This window comes from Hypomesus transpacificus, chromosome 23, assembly GCF_021917145.1.
Source record: "Hypomesus transpacificus isolate Combined female chromosome 23, fHypTra1, whole genome shotgun sequence".
NCBI classification, from domain to species: domain Eukaryota; kingdom Metazoa; phylum Chordata; class Actinopteri; order Osmeriformes; family Osmeridae; genus Hypomesus; species Hypomesus transpacificus.
This window is the reverse complement of record NC_061082.1, coordinates 16,612,199-16,636,524: the sequence shown is the minus strand read 5'-3', so window position 1 is coordinate 16,636,524 and position 24,326 is coordinate 16,612,199. Positions and strand designations below refer to the sequence as shown.

Genomic DNA, 24,326 nt, shown 5'->3' with positions numbered 1-24,326 from the left:
TCTGGATCAGGAGGCAGGATCGACGCTGAATAATGATGGTTTGGGGGTGGGGTAATAGGTATGGAGGGGTAGCATGTAAATGACCATTTGGAAGAACTGTAGTCCCTACGAGCTTCTTCACCCCTAACAGATGAACACGCTGCATGAGTTGGACAGTGTGCACATGGTGTTATCGCTCGTTGAGTAAACTCAGAGTGGAATCGGATGTTCACGAGGATGTATGCAGTTGAACCGGAGAGCCGTGTTGCAGAAAACGTCTTTGACACCAGATGGCGATGTGCTCCAAGTGTTAAGGACTCTGTGCAGAACTGGTCTTTTCCTGTTCAATTTTGATAGCAAGGGGCAACCCTGTGGCTCACTCTTTATGGCTGTGTAGCACAGGGAACTGGGCATGGCCTTCCCTCTGTATTTCCCTTATATTTCCTGTTGCTTTTCACTCTCTATCCTAATAAAGCAGAAATGCGCTAATATACATATATATATATATATACAGTATATATATATATATATATTTATGGATAGCAAATACACATAGTTTATATCAAAATTGATATAATCTTACAATAAAGAATGCTATACTAAATGTTTTATTAATACCATGGTCCAAGTGTAGATATTGGAGATTTTGCAATCTTTTGTTTCTGTCTTTTCCGTAACGTCCATTTGACTGTTTGAACTTATTTTGTCTGCAAATTGGACTGGTGCACCTGGAGGTTGACCTCTGTCAGGGCCTGATGGTTGGTTTCTGTTATGGCCCGGTCGGCCAAGGACCTGGTTATCTGACAAATCTCCTGTTATTTTTTCCTTTTCTCTCTGTCTCTTCCTCACTGGAAAGGAAAACAACATATTTTCTCTAGGCACACTGAACTCCCACACATAGCTACAAGACAACAAACTCAAGGTCTTTATTCGAGAGGCAGTTTGTCTGTGAGACATGGATTCTGTGTGCTGTGGATTGTATCAAAACAGGCATCACACAATGTTCTTCAACAACACTGACAACAACCTTAAGTGATAATGTAACAGAATGGAATTCCTACCACAATTCTTTTCTTATTTCTCACTTGTCTGACTTCTCTTTACCTTTATCTCCTGCCTGACACAAAACACTATTTTGTTCAATATTACTGATCCTGACTTCATACAGTTTCCCCTATTCTCGATTCTCTTTGTCTCTTTCTTCCTCTCTTCTTCACTGCTTTCTCTGCTACTTGTGTATATGTTGATCCTGTATGGTCCTATGGTTCTCTGTGTCCATCTGCACATGCTCACAGAAGACCTGGTAGTTTTAGAAAGAGGTACTCCAGTAGTCACTTTAGTCTTTTGATGAACATGTCCACTGTCTGGACACGGCTAGTCTCGACTTCTGAGAAAGGCTCTTAGCGTTAGGCATGGGCATTTGTAAACTTTGGTCAGCCTATCCAGTGAGAGAAGCTGCATCAGTTTCTCTCGTCCCAAAACCTTGTAGTGGTCCAGCTTGTTAGCTAGCCTGAGAGATCAAAGGAAAGAGAGAAAGCAAGGGAGAGAGACATGGAGGCAACAAGAGAGAAAGAGAGGGGTTAATGTACTAGGGTGACGTTTGTGAACAGGTGTATATCAGTCTTCCTGTTATAAGTGCTAATGTGAATTAATATGTCTACTTGTTTATGTGTATACAGTGCAAAACAAGTGTTTGTTGTCAAAACACAAACCGCAAGTGATGACCGAGCCGCTCATAAGTCATAAGCTCCTCTTTCTAGATTTATTCAATCCCACCATTTTTGTTTTATCACACCACAAATTCAATAATGTTCCTTACTCAATATTTCATTCAAAACAAACATTCTCAGGGGCATAAAAAACCCAACGTTTTTTAAAAGTCAACTCAATCCACCCCCTCACTCACCAATTGTATGACTTCAAACTGCCTTTTTGGTAGTGTGTGTTGAGTTTATCCCCATGTCCTTTCCCTCCTAAAAGGCTCCAGGAATTCAGGGCCCTGTCAGAAACAATCCGTCAGGGGTGCTCAACAGGCCCGCTGAGGCCTGAGAAACACAATAGGCCCCACACCAGGGCCTTCCACACTCAGCACCGAGTCACAGAGAAACGCACAGCCTGGAGCAGGTGGGCTGATCCACTAGACACAACAGGGTCCTTCTATTGTTCCACACCATACATGACTCCACTGTTTGTTCGAGACTATTGTCCCCTCACCGTATGAGAGTAGGCGTGTGCTCTGCTCTCTCCTGTTGACTTAATCACCTCACCTTTTACTTCTTCAGATAGGCGAATGAGTTGGGGAGTCTGAGGAGACTGATTGGCGGAAGGAAAGTCTCTCTGAGAGAAAGGGGAGTGGCCAGACACTGGCAGAACCTGATTTCCCTGGGAAGTGAAGAAGTGGTTCTGTGAGTGCAACAGACTCCTGACTAACTGTTGTACTTGGAGGTGTAACCCAGAGAACACTCACACACTCATGTGTGGCTGTGGTAAGGAGTGGAGGGTTTGAAGACACTGAAAGATGATCTGAGGAGCAAATATTTAGCAAGAGGACTTTATTTGAACAAGGAATATTTGTGTCATGGATTGGATCAAGTGCTTGTTCTGTTCCTGGTCAACTCTGAATAAGGGCAGCCTCTAAAAAAGAAACTTCACGGTCAACCAACAATCATAAGGTAAATATAATAAAAACAAATCATCAAACTGTTGTTATCCAACCGTTTCTCAGTAGATTCAAAGCTTGCACACCGTTTGATAGATTTAGTGTGAAAGTGTAAAGTATGAAGTGAAAAAGAAAAACAAGTAGTGAATACACACTGTGAAAAAAAGCTAATGAAGAAATAGCTCTCCATAACTACATCTGCTAGTGTAGCAGACCATTTAGCTGTTTCCTTTTTAGGCTCACACCTGCATTGAGGGGAGAAATGTCAACACAAGCAGTTCTCTCGTAAAATCTCTGACAGGTGAATTCATGGGATCATATGAACAGAGCTAAGTTGTGGCTGGGAACTGTTATGGGTTTGTCCCTGCCTTAGTTTTCAACCAAAAATCAAGTCACACTGCACCTTAACTGAGTTGAGCAATTTCGTAAACAACTCTCCTTGTAGGACACACAGAAAAGGGAGGGGGAAACAGTGGGAAGGAGAGGGAGAAAGAGGGAAAGAGAGAGGGAAAGTAGGTTCAGAATGGTGTTGGTCTACCAACCATGTTGGTTTCCCACCTAGTATTACCATGGCTCAGGTCTCAGGGCTGAGAACAATGACCACAGTTATATTCATAAGCTCTGCCTGTGAGGAGATTGTAATGGTTACACCACACACAAACACATACCTAATCTGTTTTTATGCTGTCTTTCTATTCAAAATTGGGTTATGAAATAGTTTTCATTTGCATCATTTCATTCCAGCCCAACATTCTCTCTACCGCACCCGAACACCACTTCCACATGGTTAGGGTCATTTATGTTAAGCCACAACACAAGGGGAAGTAACTGTGACCTCAGAAAGGACCTCAGTTTCTTTGTAACAAAAGCACACCTAATCTCTAGCACCCTGCTTTACAGAACTGTTTTCACTTGGAGATTACCAGGTTACTCGTAGATTTCCAGTGTGGACTACATTTATGACTTGGAAAAACTACATTGACATATTGGAAATGTTTTCAATATTCATCAGCCACAGCGACACAACAACTCTGGTCTAATTCCAAACTGCGGAGAGATCTGTCAGAGTGGGAGTGTATCATAAGGTCGCTGCTCTGAGGGTAATCATTATTTCAGAGACAGACGCTAGTGAAGGGAAATGCCTCAACGCTCAAACGTAAACAACACAACTTCTCATGGGAAAAAAAGCTGAACTTGATTAACTGATGTCAGAGATAAACTCCGCTACCCATCTATCTCTCCCGGACCTGGTACAAATGGAGCTACACAGCGGACCAAAGGCTAACAGCCATAGACATCCTTAATCATTGTTGACAATATACACATTCATCACCAATGATGGTGTAAATAAACAATGACTAAGCATTGGCTCTGAATTGACATGCGAGAACACAGTCCATAGCCTAAACTTGAGTTCATATTGTGCATGCAAGGAATTGAATGCCAACTCTGGCCAAAATCAAGACTTAACAGTTGAATCTAACCTTATGTCTACCTCATTACAGGGCTTGAAAAGCGGTAAAACTTTGAGACAAATCGTCTGGTCCCACTAGGATACCTCTTCGTTGAGACTGTGTCCTCTGGAGCGAGCTCCACCAGGAGGACTCTGCTGAGAGACTGTGTCCTCTGGAGCGAGCTCCACCAGGAGGACTCTGCTGAGAGACTGTGTCCTCTGGAGCGAGCTCCACCAGGAGGACTCTGCTGAGAAACTGTGTCCTTTGGAGCGAGCTCCACCAGGAGGACTCTGCTGAGAGACTGTGTCCTCTGGAGCGAGCTCCACCAAGGCATTAACATGAGGGACCGTCTGGCAGAGCTTCGCCAGAGGGCCCAGGAGTTCCGAGAGACTGGCAGTGAGATGGACCCCAGCCCGTTCCCAGTCGAGGACGAAACAGAGGACCCAGCAGGGCTCGGGGTCATGGCTCCCCAGGCAGTAATGTTCGAAGAGGAACCCGTCCTGGAAAACTTCCTGTCCGAGGCCCAGCACATCCGTGACAACCTCGCTGAGCTGGAGACGGAAGTGAGTGAAGTCACCATTCAGCAGCATGCATGAGACACGCAGCGGTACGCTTGTGGGGCATTGATTGTGATCTCCTCTCCTTTCTCTCCAGGTGCTGAAGTTCAGCCAGCAGCAGAAGAGCCTAGTGGCCACCATGCGTCGCTTCAGTGTGATGAAGAAGGAGAGCGGTGTGACACGGGACATCAAGCTGCAGGCTGAGAGTCTACATCGACGTCTAGAAATCCTCTCCAAGCAGGCAGAACGCACAGAGGCCCAGCACGGGCCGCCTGCAGCCGTGACACGAATCCAACAGTCCCAATATGCAGCACTGCATAGACGCTTCCAACAGGTTGGCTTGCATGGCAATAAAAGAACAATTTTGTCTTAAGGGACTGGATCATCAACAGCGTATTTAGCATGCATGAACCCACAATTGTTAACAGCTCCCTTACACTAGAGGTTGTGTGAAGAGTCTAAGTTGAATTTGCTATCGTTCGTGCTCCAAGGTAATGCGTCAGTACAACGACAGCCTGCTGACCAAGCAGGAGCGATGTAAACACTTCATTGTTCGGCAGCTGGAGGTGTCTGGACGTGTAGTCACTGAGGAGGAAGTAGATGAAATGGTTGCTACAGGGAAGTGGGATGTCTTCAACGAGAATTTGCTGAACGATGCCAAGATAACCAGAACACAGCTGTCTGAAATCGAACAACGTCATAAGGTATTTCAGGACGAATCGGGATAAAGCGTTACTGATGGTCTATTTACCAAATTAAAAAAAACTTCTCCTATAAATAAGAAGCCACTTTCATGGATCACTTGAAATTATTCCTTGGGAAATAGACTGTATCAATGAGCCTAGTATAACGTCTTTCACTAACAGCCCCATCTTACTGTGTCCCCCTCAACCAGGAGCTACTGAACCTGGAGAGCAACATGAAGGAGCTGAAGGAGCTGTTCATGGATGTGTTCCTGCTGGTGGAGGAGCAAGGGGCTTACATCGACCACATCCAGACCAACGTGGAGAAGACCCAGGACTACGTGATGGTCACCAATGAGAAGTTCAAGCTGGCCGCCAGGTACAAGAAGAAGAACCCGCTGAGGCAGCTCTGCTGCTGCTGTTGTCCACCCTGGAAGAGCTGCCTGTAGGGATTATCCAACCCTTGCTCCTAACATTTGTCCTCATTGTAGAGGGTTGCTGTTAGCCAGACTCACGCAAGTTGGGGATGCTCAGAAAGACTGGACCCCACGCCGTAGGGTTGCCGTGGACAGACCATTAGGCCCTCGGGCCAGGGATGAGGTAGAGGGCTACTGGACTAGAGATGCAGTAGGGTGCTGACAGTCGGTCAGAAGTGCAAGTCAGATGAGAAGAAATCAGTGAAGAAGAAATCACACAGGATACTGGACTCAGAGGGCTTGTGCGTTTGACATTTTCAGTGTTTCTGAACTGTTCGGTAAAAAGCCTTGACGGCTTCTGACAGAGAACAAGGACAAGAGGCTAAAAAGTCTTTGTTGATTGCTCAGTAAACAAATAAATAGTTAATTCCATGTTAGACAGTAGATGTTCATAATCTTGAAATGAAAACGTTTTTCAGAAATGGTATTGTATGATTACAGTAATACAATGGCATGGATGGCACATTATAGAAAATCTAAAATTAACATTACACTTTTGCCATACATTTACACTTTTGGATGTTTTTTTTTATCTCAAAACAGACATTTAGGTTTGTGTGACCATTCTCATGAGACATTTCACACTTTCCAAAATTATAAAGAAACTGACGGTGTTGTTCTTTGGCAAGATGTGCTTCTTAAAATATTAAATCATTGTCACATTTCATCAAGTGGTCCACATATTAGAAAATCCTTTCAAACCGAATACTCATACATAGATGATTGACAGTCTGTTTCAGTTAAACTGCCACGTTTTTCAGTCTTACCTTGATACTATCATCGTTTCCCTTTCAATGATGCAAAAAGGTGATAGCAGTGACAAACATGATGGAAGACACTGCCTGAGGAAAGTATCAAGTGCTGATGAAATCCTTAGGATGGATATACAATACAGGGCGACACATAGTGTCGCAAATCAGTCACTAGATAGGAACATCATTTTACCATCCATACACAGGGTTGGTGAGGCTGAGGGCCCAGATCAGACAGTCTTAGTCCAGACCAGCATATTTAGACAGCCTGGTCATCTCCCGTGTGAGTGTTTGTGTCTGACTTTGTGACCCAGGTGTCTGGTGGCAGAACAAACACCATAGGTGAACTGGGTGTGCAATGGACTGGAAACTTGTTTGGCTGAAATTAGAAGACAGTTTGAGGGCTCTTTATGCAGAAGAGCCAGAGGGCAAAGGAATCATGTTACCTTGGTAACAGGTGAGTCAGAAAAACGGTACCGTGACAATCAGTGGAATCTTGCACCCAGGACTGCGAACATGCACCACATACAGTTCCTCTCATATCTGAATCACAAAACGTAAGCCAAAGACATTTTCAACAGATACATGCTTTATATATTTCCCCAAACAACATCATGAAATGTTACCAGTGACATAATACCTGCAAGTAAGAGTAAAGTCTTCTTATTATAAACACCTTAGGGATGCCATCAAGTGGCCACTGGTGGTAGTCATCCGCCTAGAAGGCCCTAACACCAGGGCCACCTGGCAGGAGAGAGAACTGACCAGCAGATGGCACTGGTGTCAAACGATTGTGTTTTAGAACGCTTCCGTGAAGACGACTGTAGAGCTCTCTTTAATATTGATAGTAAAATGTTTGTACCCCTCTCATCATTTCTCCATCAGTAGCATACACGTATAAACAGTCCTCAGCCAGCCCAAAATGTAATCAAAAACCACAATAACTCACCCAGACTGAGTCAGAAGCCTTTGTGTCCTGTGTAGCATATTGATTAATTTACAGCATCATAAAGAGAACAGCAGGAGGATCGACGGAGGCCCAGCTGACAGACACGTCAGTGCGAGCTGTGCTGAAATGAAAACTGGCGTCGGTTAATAAAGCGTGTCTCCGAGGAGGGCTTGTTCTACCACCTGGCTGTGGCTGGGGGAGACGTGGAGCCCTCCCCCCCCCCCGTAGGTTAATCCTGCCTTTAATGAGCCCACCCTGCATGACCTCTGCATTCATCTGATAGGCAACACACACAGACACGCATGCACACACACACACACAGAAACACACACACACATACACACCATTCCACCATGGGCATACTTCTGTTTTGTGAATATTGACTTGTCGTTAATCATGTCAGTTTGCTCTCATGGCAGCAGTCTTACCTCAGACTATTATAACTTGCCAATGAATCAAGTTCCATTTCGCTACTTTGGTGAGCACACTACAAGTTATTGAGATCAATTAACTGAAAAGGACTGTCCTTTATCAAGTCCAGACAGTGCAATAAGTAATGTGATCCTAACTCCCATCTCTACTGTACCCATCACCCAAAGTATGTCAACACAAATCGATTAACTGGCTCCAAAGCTTTCTAATGCTATTTACTCATGTCATAACTCCACAGCACAGTTACAGAAGGTGCTCATATGGACCAGATAATTGCATTCAGTAAAGAATTTGCCATCATAATCAAAAGCTGCATTCTAGCAAATTATTTTTACTCTGCAGCCAAAGGCTTAAGAGTGCATTGTAATGTAAGTGAAGCTCTTGTGTGTGTGTGTGTGTGTGTGTGTGTGTGTGTGTGTGTGTGTGTGTGTGTGTGAGTGTGTTCTATAAGCCAATTCTCTATCTATCTATACACTCATCTTTACTTCCTGCAGGTCCATAGAATGTCTGTCTGGCCTGAAGAACTCCATAGACATTGCTTAGAAACTAGCTTCTACTGTGTTCAAGTTGTGCTTTGTGCAAGAGAGTTTTATCTATTTATCTATCTATCTAAATGCATCTACATATACAGTATATACAATATGTATACATGTGTATTCATTACAATGATTGTACATACTGTTTAAAATTAATCTTAACAAATTATTTTGAATCCCAGTCACCAAGAGGTTTCTTTGTCCTCTCTTAAAGCCCTGTTGTGTGTGTTTTACTGGGACAGTGACAACTCAGATTCTCAGCATGTGCTTTGAATGCAACACACACACACACACGCACACACCCACCCTGTGGTGTCAGTGTCCCAGTGTGACTGTGTGATTTACAGTACCTCAGCAGCCTCTTTGTGAACCATGTCAGTTTGGAAGGAGTCTACATCCGTATTTCAGCATTATTTATTTATTATGGCTCCTCATTAGGGAAACGAGACCCAAGGGAGGACAGGATATATGGTGAACTACAGGAGGAGAAAGAGAAGATAGAGAGGGAGGGAGAGAGAGAAAGTGTATGAGAAAGAGAGACAAAGACATGGAGAGAGACAGATAGACAGAGGGATGTAAAAAGTGAGAGAGAGAGAAAGGAAAAGAGAGTTTGTATGGAGAAATAGAGAAAGGAGGGAAAAAAGCAAAAAAAAAGAAGGAAGGAAGACTTTTTTCTGGATGTAACTGTTCTAGATGTCTCTCTTTCGGGGCTGGTTCATTTTAGGAGAGTTTAGTCACTCTGGAGGCGCTGTCCTGTCAGGCCAGGATATCGGCATACGTTGTTCACAACTGAATGACTTTAGCTTCCATCAAACTAGCAAGGCACACATAGGGTTTTGTCAGTTGAACATTTCCATTTCTGAATTTGCACATTTCCATAACTGTATGTATAGGGTGTGCACTAGCTAGACAGTCCTGCTGGTGGGCATTTAGCAGAGGGTGGTGGAGATATTGGACAGGCTTCTGAAAGGGACTCCTGACACACAGCAGACGTCATATTCCCTTCACACCAAGTGGAAAAGACTAATCATGAATAAATTCAGTTTCATCCATGTGGCAAAGATATTCTATTTACAACACATTCTTTGGCCCCTTATCCCGTTAATGAGATTTCAAATAAATGTGAACCGCATTTAAATTGCTATTCAGCCTGCAATTGAGTCTAAAGAGAGGGTGAGATTCTGCAAAATGACAGAATATCTATTATAAGGCCAAATGGTTTTGTTGAATGGTGGCTAAGGTTTGTGGAAAGCTATGAGCCAGATGACAGTGAGGAGTCAGTGTCTCAGACGTTCCATCTAGTAGATGGCATATGTCGGCGAGATGGCGTGAGCGTGAGAGGAAGGGGAGAGGTAGAGTGAGAGGGCGAGAAAAAGAGGAGAAGAGAGGTTGGCGGCTCTCCGGTGTAGTCTGCGGCGCTATGACTGAGAACATACATGCTCGTACACGCATGCCGACGCATTGCCACCCAAACACACACACACGCACATGCACACACATGCACACACGTGCATATGGGGTGTCCACTGCCGTGAATGTTCGCAGGGAGATGTGGAGACCTGACACCCCAGTTTGACAACTCTCTTGGCCCTGGCAAGAGCAGCTGAATAGCAATGAGGCTTGAAGTAGGACGACAAGGAATGGGAGAATGGAGGGATGTGCCCTGGATGGTTTAGGCATGCACCAGACAGAGAGAGACATACTGAGGGGCAGTGGCAATTTTAGACTATTTTTTAGGGGTGCTCAAGCACACCGAAATGTCATCTCAGCACCCCTAAAAATAATAATAATTGAAAATGAAAAACTATTGAATTATTATGAATTGTTATTATCTTAAATACGTTTTAGTGCTCTAACGTGTTAAAACGATGTTTATATATTGTCGACACATCATTAGCGTTGCATTTGATGCTGGTAGTTCATGAAAAAAGGGACTTTGTTTTTTCATTCATTCAACATTTTGCATTATAATAAATAAATGTATTAATTGTTATCAAGTGATATTAGTAATTTATTAGCAAGGGGGTTAACACTTTTGCAAGGCACTGTCTCCATGTACTGGCTTCCCTGATGTAATCCTCTACCATTGTCTCTTAGTTCCCCCAGTCTCCTGTGGTGTGCTGTGGCCTTGCCAATACTCCTGATTCTACTTCTCCTGCATCCCTTCGTTTCAAGCTCCCATATTCCTCCCCTCTTCATGGTCCTACAGCAGCTCCCTCACTCCTCTCCTCTCCCAGCTCCTCTCCACCCCTCTCCTTGTCCCAGCGCTAGCTCATTTACTTCTTACCCCGGCGCTAGCTCCCCTCCCCACTCCTCTCCTCTCCCCAGCCCCATCTATGCCTCTCTCGAGCACCCCTACCCCTCTAGCTCCCTTCCTCCTACCCCCTCCAGACCCATCCCTGACTGTCCCACTGTGAGCAGAGAGGAGAGTCAGCACAGGGGGGCTGTTATGTGTCTGTCCAGGTCCGGCCAGACTGATGGTGGCTGGCTTCCGCGCCTGAAAGTGATACCCGCAGATTCCTCCAGGCCACGGCAGGACGGCCGAGCGGGCCTGTGACATCAAAATGTCACAGCTGCCACACTCATACTTCTAAGGTTTCCTATTGGAGCAGCAGCCATAAATACTAACCGGACACTTTAACATCCAGACAGCTGCTTTTCCCATGCAGGGACATTCTTCACCTAATGGTTTTGGAGCCTCTGAAGGCTGGTGTCCCGGGAGGCTTGTGGTGACGAACGGGGGGACGAGAGAGGACGGGCAGGAAGCACTTCGATGGGAGAGGCTGGGAGAAAGATCCAGACTCGCACAGCATCTCTCTGTAGGAATAGTGGCACATCTATGGATGAACATGATCAGTGGCCATGGACATGAATTTACGGCGGACATGAGTTCCCTTTGTGTTTAACAGATCAACCAATAACCAGGGGAATACAGTCCTAAAACTAAAACATGTTGGTGCAGAACATGCACCATAAACAGGGTAATGGTACTGTCTTCCCTACATGTTAAGTGCAGTTGAAAAAATGTAACAACAAGCCAAACTAACTATTCATTAAAGACACCAGTGCAGTACCCATGAACATAATGTCCATGCCCGTGACGCAGCCGGTGGTTAAGATTAGGTCAGTTGATTTGGTGTGACAGTAACATCATGGGAATTTGCACGTGGCACTGCACGTCCTTTGGTTCGGAAAAATTAAGCAGATTTTCGACTTCAATATATTGTCCCCTTCTCAAGATAATCTTTGAAGAGAGCAATGTCTCCAACTTTAAGATTGCAACTCGTTATCGTCCATTTCCGTCTGCTTTGCTGTGTGAGATGGTGTTCATGGCTCCAGATCTAGAACAGATGGCAAGAGCTTGCACCGCTTTCCATTGGCGTCTGAAGAGAGATCCAGGAACTTACCTGAGGGACCTGCAGGTGCACCAACTTTCTGGGTGAGCAGCAAAGCAATGAGTCACAAGAAATGGGGAATCTGATTCAGTGGAGACTGGAATGAGTGGTCTTGCATTGATGATTGCTGACACCCCAGTCATCAGGGTGCAGAGAACTTCACGGAACGGAAGAGTGGATACGTGCCACGGCAACATGAAATCAATGAGCACCCCCTATCACACACTCCCAGGCACCTCCCATGTGTGATGCATGTGGAGGGTTGAATTCCCATGCACAGCCTTGTCAATGTTTTGCTCGCTGGGATCCCTGGCGATCTCTATCTCTCTGCAGGCTCTGGAGAAAAAAAGTTCTGAAGTCAGATCTGAGCTCTATCACCCAACATGCACTGCTCGAGTATTGATGCAGGTACAAAAAATATTGTCCGTTTGCTCTGAGCTGCCAAGGACCAATTGCATTCAAACCCACATGTGAAAGGATAGGACACGTTTAGCGCATTATGGAGGAAGATCTGCCATCTTTTGTTCCTCCTCTTTCCCTCCTAGCTTCTGACATGGAACCCAGTGACAGAGAAGATAATTGATGAGGCTGTTGCCATCCAGAGGCTGAGGCTGTTGCCATCCAAAGGCCTATTGCTCATGAGGCTCGTTCAATGAACAGACGACCTTGCTGTTACGGCTGTTTACATCTCGATGGAAGTGTCTCGCCGAAGGTTCTCTGACAGGGCTGTGTTTAAAGAGTCTGAGAGGATTTCTCTGTGCCGGGTTTAGCGGAGCATTTTAGACCCACCAGCTTTTAGACGACCCCTTTGGATCATTGGATTGAGCTGAAAAGTGAGCTGCTTTAGGAAGTGTTTTCGGTCAAGAGCCTGTATCCCATCATTGTACGCTTTGTTCTGCATTGACTTGATGATGTTACGCTTGGCTGCAGACAACTCTTGAGGAATGAGGGCCTTTGTGCAGTGATAGCAAGCTTTGCATTAGTCAGAAAGGAACCGGCAGAATCAGAGTTTTAAGAAAGCACTCCATTGTGCCGTGAATGATTCGCCCGAGTGACATCACGCTGAGCGGCCGATGACATGTTCACATCGCGTGTGATGGTGAACCCACGTGAACCGACATCCACTGGAAGCCTCTGTTGCTTCACACACTCATCTGTCCCATATTTCATATTTTGAGGCGTGACAACACTGACCCTAACACACCAGGCTCCGATGCATACTCTGTTTATTCATACGCTGAGCATATGCACAGCTAGATGCTGTATTGTAAATTGTGCGCAGGCCAAAATGCTGATCAATGAAGCATCATTGAAAAAATGAAAACGACTTACAGCTATTGATTTCTTAAGGATACTAAAACTGAAAAATGTATGATGAAGAATGAATCATCTCTGATGTCTGCTGTCTATCAACTCAGAATGGCAAACCTCCTCTCCATAGTCCTCATGGAATCACAGCAGTTAACACATGGACCATAGGGGGCGCTGTTTCAACTCAATAAGGAAACAAGGAAGGTGGGGGGGGGGGGGGAGGGAGTTTGATAATGCAGCCCCACCTGCTCCTCACCTTTCATCAACACTCTCACCGGCCAGAGGGTAAGAAGGTGACAGCTGCCAAGACAGGTGACAGACACCTGAGACAGGCACAGTGTGTGTGTGTGTGTGTGTGTGTGTGTGTGTGTGTTTGAGTGAGTTTGTGTGATTGCATGAACCGTTCCATTAACCATTCCATTACCAGTAACATGCGTGATTGTCTCCATGGCACATGACCTGTTTCAGACATCAATGTAACTGATGAGATATTGCTGGCTGGTCAGGAGTAAACACCTGTCTGTCTGGGCTCGGGCTGAATAAATAGATTCAGCATTGTTGCATCCGACCTGAAATGGAGAAAATAGCTAACCGTTGCATCAGACATTTACAATTTGACAGAAAGAAATGTCAAACTAACACACCATATCTTTCTCTTCTCCTCCTCCCCCTTGGCTCCTCCCCTCTCCTCTCTGTTTTGGTCTCCTCCGCCCCGGGCCCCAAGCCCTCTCCCAGCCCCCCGGAGGATTGCTGACAGTCAGTTTCTCTGACATCTGTTTGCCAACAACACCCAGGCAAACACTGATCACTCACTCCTCTGCTGTCCAAATATTTCAGACGGTTCCATATGAAGGCTGAATCATTCTAACTCCACAGCATCACTAATTCATCGGGCCTATAAATTATTCTCGCTGATATGAGCTCCAGTCACGTAAGGCAAAGATGGAGAGTGTGCTGCAGGAAGAGAGTGAGAAACCGAGCGGAGAGGACAGGAGAAAGAGCGGGCGGGCAAAGGAAGGAGCAGGGGGAAAGAGGGAGAAACAAAGACAGAAGGAGATTGCAAATACATCTTTAAGATGAAAGGAACACAAGTTAAAAAGAAAGACTGATTGAAAGAGGAGGATGATCAAATAGAAAGATCTGCTTCGGTGTTGGGTACCTATGGCCCACTCACCTCAGATATCTGTCAGGCATGATAACATGACATGACCTGTTGGCACAATGATTGCATTCCCAGTTTAGCTGTGAAATTGTGCAATGCTAGTGTGCTCTCAAGGTATTGTAGGTTTAAACCATGGCATTTGCATACATCTGGAAATCTGGTAAATACCTAAAAATGGCCATGTCATAATTATATATTTTTTTTTAAACAATAAAGAACAACATAAGTATATCAGAAAATCCACAGATCTTTCGTTTTTCATGAAATAATTTTGATCTCAAAAGCTTTATATTAATTAAAGTAATTACTGCCAATTACAGTTTGCTGAAAATGACCACTTTTAAATGTCTTAATTGAACCCAAAAGTTTGGAGTCAAATACAGACGTTTCATCTCTGCCATTCTGGAATGATCTGGAGAAAGCCTTCGGTTGTAATTCTTCTATAATAACCTCATAAAAAAATTGTTTTTAGTCTGCCTTTCAGATCTTTCTTTCTAAAGTGTCTTATTGTAAAAGTCCCTCTATTTACCATAATGACCGAACCATTTGGAAAATCGTTATTTTATTTTTCCTTTTTGATGAAGCCAGCAGTTAAAACTGGAAAGCCTGTGGCTATTTGCTGATTTGAAAACAACAGAAAACGTATATTCCACAGAGACACGCCACCAACTGTTTTGATTTATATTATAAAGAATAATTACCTAAATGTATTTATGAAATGTTTTGAAATATCCATGTGTTTGTATTTGTAAATACAATTTGATTAACAGTATTTTAACATTTGAAAAAACCTTTACATTTCCCTCAAATGTGTTTCCCTGGCCCCTGTTTAACTGCTGTGATTTTCAGTCTGTTGATTTCCTTTGGTGTGGAAGTGGCATCTTACAAGAGAATGAAGCTTCCTGTACATTCCCACACACACATTAACAACATACTCACTCAGAAACACATTCAAGATGGCATGGCCAGTACAACACTGTAACAATCCAAACTGAAAAAACGTTACAGACATTAAAACCATTTAAGGAGGAATATGTTAGTATAGTTGTATCAACCACATGGTCAGTCCTTTGTATTATATAATGAGGTTTTGTAAGACTGTTCCATGGTAAAGTTCTTGTCTAATGATGCTGGTGTTTTGTGTCTACATAGTGGTGGGAAGCATTGACATCAACATTCCCAGACTGGGAATGAAGCTTTGATATGGTAAAATTGTTTTTCTGGATCTTTTATAGCGAGTCATTTTAAGGAGTTGGATACCAGACTAATACAATGCAAACTATTTCTTTTTCAGAGCAACAATTGTTTGTTGTTATGCATAACAACAATTATGTCTCTGCTTATATCTGTCTCAATAGAAGGGGAAATGCATGTATTACGTGTGAATATAGACCAATTGCTAAAACCATTTACTCAATAAAATAGCGAGACAGATTGTGTTTCATTCTGAACAGGTTGTTCTTTCCTGGTCTGTTGAAAGGAGTGCAGGTATGAGTCACAGGCTCATTCATCACAACCATCATTGTGTGTGGAAATGCCATTATGTTTTATTGCCACACAAATCCACACACACACACACACACACACACATAAAGAGAACACTTATGAAGTCCATTTTGGGCTAATATTTTGCTCGTTTTTGTTTGGTGTTGTGTGTCCGTGTGTGAATGTGTGTGTGTGTGTGTGTGTGTGTGTGTCTGTCTGATGGTCTGTGTAAAGAACAAGAATTTCAGTTGAACCAAACAGAAACCCCCACGCACACACTCAACCCAGTGTATCTCCAGTGTATCACCAGAGCAAAGGGAAGTGTCAGAAGCCGTGTTCTGCTGGTAATGACATTGACAGAGCAGTCAGATCAATCTTCCCTAAAGCCCTCTGGTCATCTCCCAGCTTCCTGGGTGTTGTGCCACATTTGTTGTCTAACTGGTTTGGGAGCTGCTGATATTCTTCTTCCTCTATTAGACACCGTGGGCCCAGCCGAGGCTTGTCGATGCACACACGAGTGGTATTGACCGAGAGGCGCTCCGTTGCTAATGATCTCCACGGGGACAACCATCTCACTTTCGCACACAGACATACTCTTCCACTTCACGACATATCACACGTATGGCACGTCCACACACACACACACACACACATACACTCACACATCCACACACACACACACATCCACACGCACGCACACACATATCCACACACACACACGTCCACACACACACACACACCTACACACACCACACACACACACACTAATCCACACACACACACACACACACACACATCCACAGGTACTGTGCAGACGCATGCACAGGCACACATGCACACAGAGGCATCATGGCTCAGTGTGGTGATTGATCACCCTCCGTGTGGCCTGACATGCTAAGAGACGGCGGCTGTGTTCTGAGGAGACTGGTGTCACATTCCTTCTCAACCATCACAGACACGTTACACAGGGCCTGGCGTCATTCTGTGGCTCGTTGGGGAGATAGTGCTTTGAGAACTCTCTAAACTACTGGAGAAATTGGGGAAAAAAGAAAATACCTTTAATTCATCTCTGATGAGACTGGCCTCATTCCCATGCATAGACAGAGGAGGATTTAATTGAAAATGGAAATTTCTCTATTTAAATCCTGATTATCATAGCAGGTGGAGAGCAATTAAAATAAATGAATAGCGAACCGCCTCTGTCCGTATATTCTTAAATGCTGCGGGCATGTTAATACAGATTAACACACTGCTACATAAGAGAGTTCCTCCTGATTTAGAGATTGCATTTAACATTTGGCCTACATTCAGCTGGAGAAGGAAGTAATCATTTTTGGATATGTGTGAGTGCAAGTGTGTGCGTGTGTGTGTGTGTTTGTCCTCAGACATCAGGAAGAGAGGATGGTTTACATGGGACCTGCGATCAACAGCTGAGAATGCTGTGATAACCCAGAAGCCCACCGTCTATCACATGACGCATCGGACACTGACAAACTCACCCCATTCATCATCATCATCATCATCATCATCACACTGCACAAATACATCTCACACACATGCACTCGTATGCACACACAGAGAAGGACTGTGTGAATGCGCAGGGCGATAGGTCCAGGAATGGCTGGTCAAGATGTAGTAGACACCTCCCAGTGACGGGGAAAAACAGGAGAAGGCTACATTTCAATCTGCCCATGTCGAACCCACATATCTGTCCTGATCCCACCAGCTGAGTTCATCTTTCTATACCGATTCACATCCTGCTTGCTGATATGACTGATTGGCAACCAAGTTGCATTGTATACATATTTCCTTGTGTGGTGGTTGGGTCTGTGGGAACCATTTACAATGTTTACAGACAAAATAATGATGCCATAAATATTTTTTTAAGGTTCTTCACATTTTCTTTTTATTTACTTATTATTATAATTTATTTATTTTACAGTACATATGGTGTATTCCAAGTTTCCAAGTCCACTGGATCTGTGGGGTTTTATACAACGTATGTCTGGGTGAAAACATGAAAACATTTAACAGAAGTGTTAGCTGTGTGCCTTTGCTCTGTTTTCCTCTTCCCTGGACCTGCTGTTAGAATACTAGGAACATGTTGGCTTTCCTGCCTTTTGTCCTCCATTGTAAGGTGTGAAATGGGGAGCATTATTCAGAACAATCACATTTTCCCACATTCTATGCCAGTCAGGTATAAATGAAAGATTATTTGAACAGAAATTGTTACGGCGGTAATGTTGTAAAACATTAATTATGTCATGGGTCCTTCAAAGAAACAAAAGCAGGAACACCACACAAGGGTTAGATAAATACAACAAAATAATACCATGAGATTAATCCATGCTAAAATAAAGGAAATACCTTTTCATGGCTGCTTCTCTGAATGTAAGTGCTGTATAGATTTACATGAATGTTTGAGACAGAGATGGAAAAGGGAGAGAGAGAGGTACAGTACCTAGAAAGAGAAAGACAGAGAGAGAGAAAGAGAGAGACAATCTGAGGGTGTGTGTGACAGGAAACATACCCTGAGTGTCATGTTCTGGGCCCGGCTTCTTCCCTGACTCCAGAGCTCTGCTGATGGATGAGCCACCGGTGGGATCAGGCTGGGTGGGGGGTTGGCTGGGGGGTTGGCGGATATTGGAGTCAGTGTTTGGAGTTGCCTCGTATGTCATAAATTAAGTGAGGGTGCAGGGCCCGTCTGTAAGAATGTGTTTTTAGTGTGTGTGTGTATCTGCATGTGTCTGTAAGTGGGTGTGTGTGTGTGTGTGTGGTTCGAGGGGATGTATTGAATAGCATGTCCTTCTAAGTTCAGATTGCGTCCAGATGTCACTGGGTTTCAATTAAAGTCAAAGATCTCAGGAACGTGTTTCATAAGAGCCAGAGTCTCCACAGCAGGTGCAGCAGTGTCCAGCCTACAAACAGCCCCGGACGGACGGACACAACACCGGATGGATGGGTCATACAAAGATTCCGTCATGTATTCCACGGCCTGAGAGAGGGAAAAAAGTGTCTCAGTGTGTGTGTGCGCATGTGGTTGCATTGAATCATTTATTCATCTGTGCGTGCGTGTCTGTGTGTGTGTGTGTGTGCGTGTGTGTAGGTCGGTGTGTTTCCCAGATCAAGTTCGTCCTCATGCAGCAGACATCTGTCTTATCACCTGTCAACTGGCTCATCTTCCCCCGAACATCCTTAGAAACAAAATACTTATTTGGATGTATTTCCAAATCATCACCAAACAGAATTAAGACAGTCATGCCATCTGTGATACACATTTGTAGAAAGGCACTTTACACACATATAGAAGTTCTAACTTTTCTATCTAAAGGTCACAAATCAAATTTGTGACCTTTCATCACAAAATCAAGCCAAGAACAGATGGTCTTGCAACAGGGCGAGTCCCAGATTAGAGTTGTCGGAGGAATTGAACTTTCATCCATATTGATTGAGGTGTTTCTGTATCACCCGTTTGGAGCATCGCTGTTGGCCACGATCAATGTGTATATCAAAACACGTCCTCAATCAATATCTCATGATAACAAGCAATAACTCCTGACTGTCACATTGTGAGGGCTGAGGCAAACACAACACCCGCGGCAGGCCTGGACTTGCGAGAGCAACTCGTCCGGGTAGATCTAGGTGTCTAATATACATGAAAGGAAATCACATCCTTTGCTCAAATTGGAAATGAAAACAGACGAGCAATTTCATGGGAAAAGGGGAGAGAGAGTGACATCTAAGACGGCAACACCCCTGAGAAGATGGAAGGGGGGAGGGGGCAGGGGTGGGGGCGGGTGGGGTGGGGGGTGGGGTGGTGGGGTTTGCAGGTGGGGGTGTTGTGGGGGTGGCTGTACTGCAAGGGATGAATGCAGTTACTGTTTCTGGGCATCCCCTCCTGTACCCTTTATCGGACTAGTAATGTGCACTACTCATGTAGTTAATTGTCCTTTTTGTGTTGTTTTTACAGATTTACACCCATCCTCCGATCGACCAAGCGTCCCATGTCTGATATCTTATATTCCTAGCCATTTGGACAAGATTTGACCCAACACAATTTATTTAAATAACACACCATTTTAACAAGGAGGTATAGGGACAGAAAGCCCCACAAGAGAAAGAGAGAACATTACACAGAGAGTGAAAGATAGGTAATAGAGAAAGAGAGATGAGCTGGAGATAGAGCTCTCTCTTTCTCCAACTCTCTCTCTCTCTCTCTCTTTTTCTCTCTCTCTCTCTCTCTCTCTCTCTCTCTCTCTCTCTCTCTCTCTCTCTCTCTCTCTCTCTCTCTCTCTCTCTCCCTCCCCCCCCTCTCTCTCTCTCTCTCTCTCTCTCTCTCTCTCTCTCTCTCTCTCCAGTCGGCCAGACATAAAGTGCACTTGGGCAGCACAAAGAAAACATCATAAATTACTCGCCGGAGTCCAGTCAAGCTGTCACACACTCATTCATAACCTGGGATTATCGTTTCCAATCCATATATCAAGCAGAGAGTCATTTACAGTTTACACACACAGCCCTGAACGCGGGCCAAGAGACATCCATCCAGCACGTGACAGGGAATAGATCGCCATGAATGTGCTTGTGTTTGTGTGTGCCTGCCTGGTTGTGCGATGCTTCACAGAGAGGCATGTAACAATCAATCTCCTCTGCACGGCTAAATCACAAGTACTTTTCCTCCCGTGATCTACACCTTGGAGAGTGGAGGCTGAACCGAGGAGTTGGTTTCAGGCACTGCTCAGAAGAACAAGAGCACTCTCGTTCTGCTGGCTTAACGTCATCATTGGCCCATGATGCTGACAGTCAGAGATGAGCCTCAGTCCTCCACTTGTCTTCTGGGAGGCGTATCAGTCTGAGTCTCGATTCTTCCTCCCTCCTCCTCCCTCCTGTCTTCCTTCACTCAATCCTATTGTTCCTGAGAGCATACTGGGTGAATATTTCCTTTTTTTTGTACGGTCTCTCTCTCTCTCTCCCTCTCTCTCGCTTTCATACTGGCTCGTTTTTTTCTTGCTCTCTCTTTTTCTCTCTCTCTCTTACACCCATGCACGTATTCACGAATCCCCTTTGATGATGATGTCAATTTAATTGCGGATGCCCCTAAGCACTCCTCATACAACAGCTCATTTTCAGCTCTCCCTCTGGCCACCTGCTCCCATGCACCTCTGCACACACACACATACACACACACACACACACACACAAACCCATAATGGGATGTGGGGGTAGAGGTGAGAGTGGCCGGACCAGTCAGTCACACCTGGCCTGGGGGCTGAGCAAGGGGTTCTCTCTGTCTGTCTCTGTCTGCCTCTGTCTCTCTCTCTGTCTTTCTTTCTTTCTGTCTGTCTTTATCTGTATCATTCTGTCTCTCTGTCTCTGTTGGTCTCTTTCTCTGTTTTAGTCAATTTACTGTAATTTGAAGTGCTTTATTGCCGAAGCAAAGTTACTGGTCAGTATACATACTTAGAGACACACATATCTCTCTACGCATACATGTGCACATACAGTACATACATGCATGCATATACATACACAAACTATTCAAATAGTCATTGCATGGTATGAAATAGAATACAAATATCTAAGTGTATTACTCCTTATAATATTTTAACTTGTTCCACCGGCTGTCTCTAAGGTTATGGCAGGTTGCTAAATACTTTGGCGCTAGATTGAACAGCTTCTCTCCTAATAGTAAGTCTTATTGCATATCATATTCCCTCTATTTTTGACAAATTCTTTATACATAATGTTTTTGAAGTACGTTGTTTTACAAGTTTCTTCTCAAAGCTCACATCATTAATGACGAAATGGAGCTCTGTCTGTCTATTTCTCTGTCTATGTTTCTGTCTCTCCCTTTGTTTCACACACCGTCTCTTCCTCCTTCTGCTATCCTGGAGTGGGAAGACGGCGGTGACAAGATGAAGGGAGGGGAGGTGCGGACGGTGGGGCGAGGAGGATGCTAATGCCGTGGGTTCCAGTCCTCCACGGGAGCTACCCTGCGAGGAGGCTCTCAGTGACCATTCAGCACCAGTGATTGATGGTGTCGCTCGGCTTGCCCATCTCCAGCTCGGCTTCCACCCTGCTTCCTGGACTGATGAAAAGAGGGGTGGGATGGACTCTCTTTCAAACCTGCCCTTCACCAGCGCTCTCCCTCTCATCCTCCGTCACCTGGACGTCCTCGACCTGTTTCCTCCATTCCACTTTCCCTTTCATCTGGGTGCCCAGCAGATGCACCTGTTCCCACATCCGCTATACCACTCCTGTGCAACGTGCTCTAGATGCTCCAATGCTGGCTAGCATTCATCTTGATACATACTATGCTTAAAGTAAAGCCAAATGACGTTGTGTCCTTGGGCGAGGCACCCCACCCTGCTTGCCTCGGGGGAATGTCCCTGTACTTACTGTAAGTCACTCTGGATAAGAGCGTCTGCCACTAAATGTAAAATGTGAGTTCTTTATTGCTTCACAGCGTACAAGAACTGTGGTTGTTGTGCACTCTACTACAACTGTAGAGAGGACCCGGGATGTGGATGATATGATTCTCTACGTGTATATGGATGTAGCCAGCGATGGTTCAGGGCGTTATAGAAAACAACGATTCTGGCATGGGAAGATAACACCCCAGTTCATTTGTTAACGTGGACATTCCACTGGTACTGAAATGCAGTGTCCTGGCGTCGAGGAGGTGTTTACTATCAATCTGTAGCAATGACATCACAGCTCTAACCGTTCCGTTGACTCGGCGTGTATACCGGAGATTCTGTAGCATCTCTTTCTCGCTCCCTCTTTGACTACCATCCTGCGTCGCATATTCTTTCTTGACTCACTTTGTTCTCATCCGTTTTTATGGTGATGGAATGTAATCTTAAATTGAACAAGAACACTGCACATCCCACACAGACATTCATACACATGCACACCCCCCCCCCCCACACACACACACACACACACACTGATATACATGCAACACAAGGACACACACACACATTCACACTCATGCCGACTCAGACGCCCCCTCTCTCACTCTTACCCTAGAGGGCGCTACAGGGGCAGTTCTCTGAGCACTGCCTGTAAGTCCAGCAACCTGAAACATCATCTATGCTGCCCCGAGAACTGGACACGAACTGGACACAACACACATCAGTGCCCTGTGGCCCATCCATGATCTTATGGTCCTGGCATCCTCTTCTTCTGCATCTGCACCTCTCTGTCCATTTTTAATCTCTTCTCATCTTTACTGTCATCCAAATTCCCTCTTTATCCTGCCCTCTCTCTCTCTCTCTCTCTCTCTCTCTCTCTCTCTCTCTCTCTCTCTCTCTCTCTCTCTCTCTCTCTCTCTCTCTCTGTCTCTGTCTCTCTCTGTCTCTCTCTCTCTGTCTCTCTCTCTCTCTCTCTCTCTCTCTCTCTCTCTCTCTCTCTCTCTCTCTCTCTCTCTCTGTCCCTCTCTCTCTCTGAGGAGGAGGAGGAGGAGGAGGAGGAGAGGGAGGGAGAAGGGCTTCATCATGAGAGATGAATGGTCTACGTGAGGAGTAAAGATGGTTGTGTTGACCTAAGGTGACCCCCGGGCTCGCTGCGAATCAATCCCTTATTCCATCACCGCGAGCCTGCCTGTCGCCCGCCCGCCCCTTCATCCGTCTCTTTCCCTCCTCTCGCTCTCCTTCTCTCTTGACCGTCTCCATCTTTTCATCTCCATCGCTCACTCTGTCTTTGCAGTGTTTCAACCCTTTCGCCGCTTTTGTCTCCACCCACCCCATCCAATCACCTTCCTCCATTCTCTCTCTCAAGTCTGTTCTGTCTCAGTGCTGTACCTCATCTGTTCCACTTCTCTCCGCTAACGCACCGTAGCCGTTCTCATTATGAGGAGAAAAAGTTCATCCTTTCTCCCGTAATGTATTGAAATTATTTTTAAAAAGAGGGGTTGAAAAAAAAGAAGCTATGTTCTCCTGATTTCCATCTCTCCCCTCCAAGGCTCTCCCCGTGTTCTCATACAACATTAATGACGTGGCTGTGCTCTCTGAGACCAGATAAAGCCTGAATTAATAAGGACCTGGGAGACAGAGAATTTATGATAATAGCCTAAAGGTGACAGAGCAAGACACAGGGAGAGAGATCGAGAGAGAGAGCGAGAGAGAGAGCGAGAGAGAGCGAGAGAGAGAGAGAGAGAGAGAGAGAGAGAGAGAGAGAGAGAGAGAGAGAGAGAGAGAGAGAGAGAGAGAGCGAGAGAGAGCGAGAGAGAGGGTCTCACCTGCTCATGCTGTTTGTTCGTGTGTGTGTGTTAGTATTACGAAGTGTGTGTTCGTGTGTCAGTATAAGGGGGTGCATGCGTGAGAGATGCGAAAAGCATGTCCGTTTTGATCTGTCATCGCTCTCCTCTCAAATCGTTCCCATCCCGAGTGGACATTTTGGAAGTAAATCTGGCAACTCTGTATGATCTGACCCGTGTGGATAACACCCTGTTTCCAACAGAGGGGCCCTTTTACAGTAACATCGGCAGATGAATGA

At 45.0% G+C, this 24,326-nt stretch overlaps 1 protein-coding gene and 1 long non-coding RNA gene across 3 annotated transcripts; one reads left to right on the top strand and one right to left on the bottom strand.

The window, feature by feature from the left end:
* Positions 1 to 1,265: 1,265 nt before the first annotated feature.
* On the bottom strand, positions 1,266 to 2,276 carry LOC124485244. The gene is made up of 2 exons (XR_006958044.1): positions 1,886 to 2,276; positions 1,266 to 1,489 (listed from the first exon to the last, which is right to left on the bottom strand). It is a non-coding gene; the product is annotated as an uncharacterized LOC124485244 (long non-coding RNA).
* A 77-nt stretch (positions 2,277 to 2,353) lies between these two features.
* stx19 (syntaxin 19) lies at positions 2,354 to 6,473 on the top strand. Of its 2 annotated transcripts, none has more exons than XM_047046712.1 (5): positions 2,354 to 2,651; positions 4,144 to 4,655; positions 4,747 to 4,983; positions 5,210 to 5,353; positions 5,545 to 6,473. In XM_047046712.1, exons 2-5 carry the CDS (start codon positions 4,431 to 4,433, stop codon positions 5,779 to 5,781), a joined length of 843 nt encoding a protein of 280 aa, XP_046902668.1. In that variant the 5' UTR covers positions 2,354 to 2,651; positions 4,144 to 4,430; the 3' UTR covers positions 5,782 to 6,473. The 2 variants fall into 2 exon arrangements, with proteins under 2 accessions (XP_046902668.1, XP_046902667.1); XM_047046711.1 differs by having other exon boundaries at positions 5,141 to 5,353.
* Positions 6,474 to 24,326: the final 17,853 nt, after the last annotated feature.

What these genes read in the sequence shown, in the direction of transcription:
- stx19 (XM_047046711.1), top strand. Translation starts at nt 4,431, where the DNA reads ATGAGGGACCGTCTGGCAGAGCTTCGCCAGAGGGCCCAGGAGTTCCGA. An exon ending in TGCATAGACGCTTCCAACAG is followed by an intron (nt 4,984 to 5,140) that starts GTTGGCTTGCAT and finishes TCGTGCTCCAAG; the next exon opens with GTAATGCGTCAGTACAACGA. An exon ending in AAATCGAACAACGTCATAAG is followed by an intron (nt 5,354 to 5,544) that starts GTATTTCAGGAC and finishes CCCCTCAACCAG; the next exon opens with GAGCTACTGAACCTGGAGAG.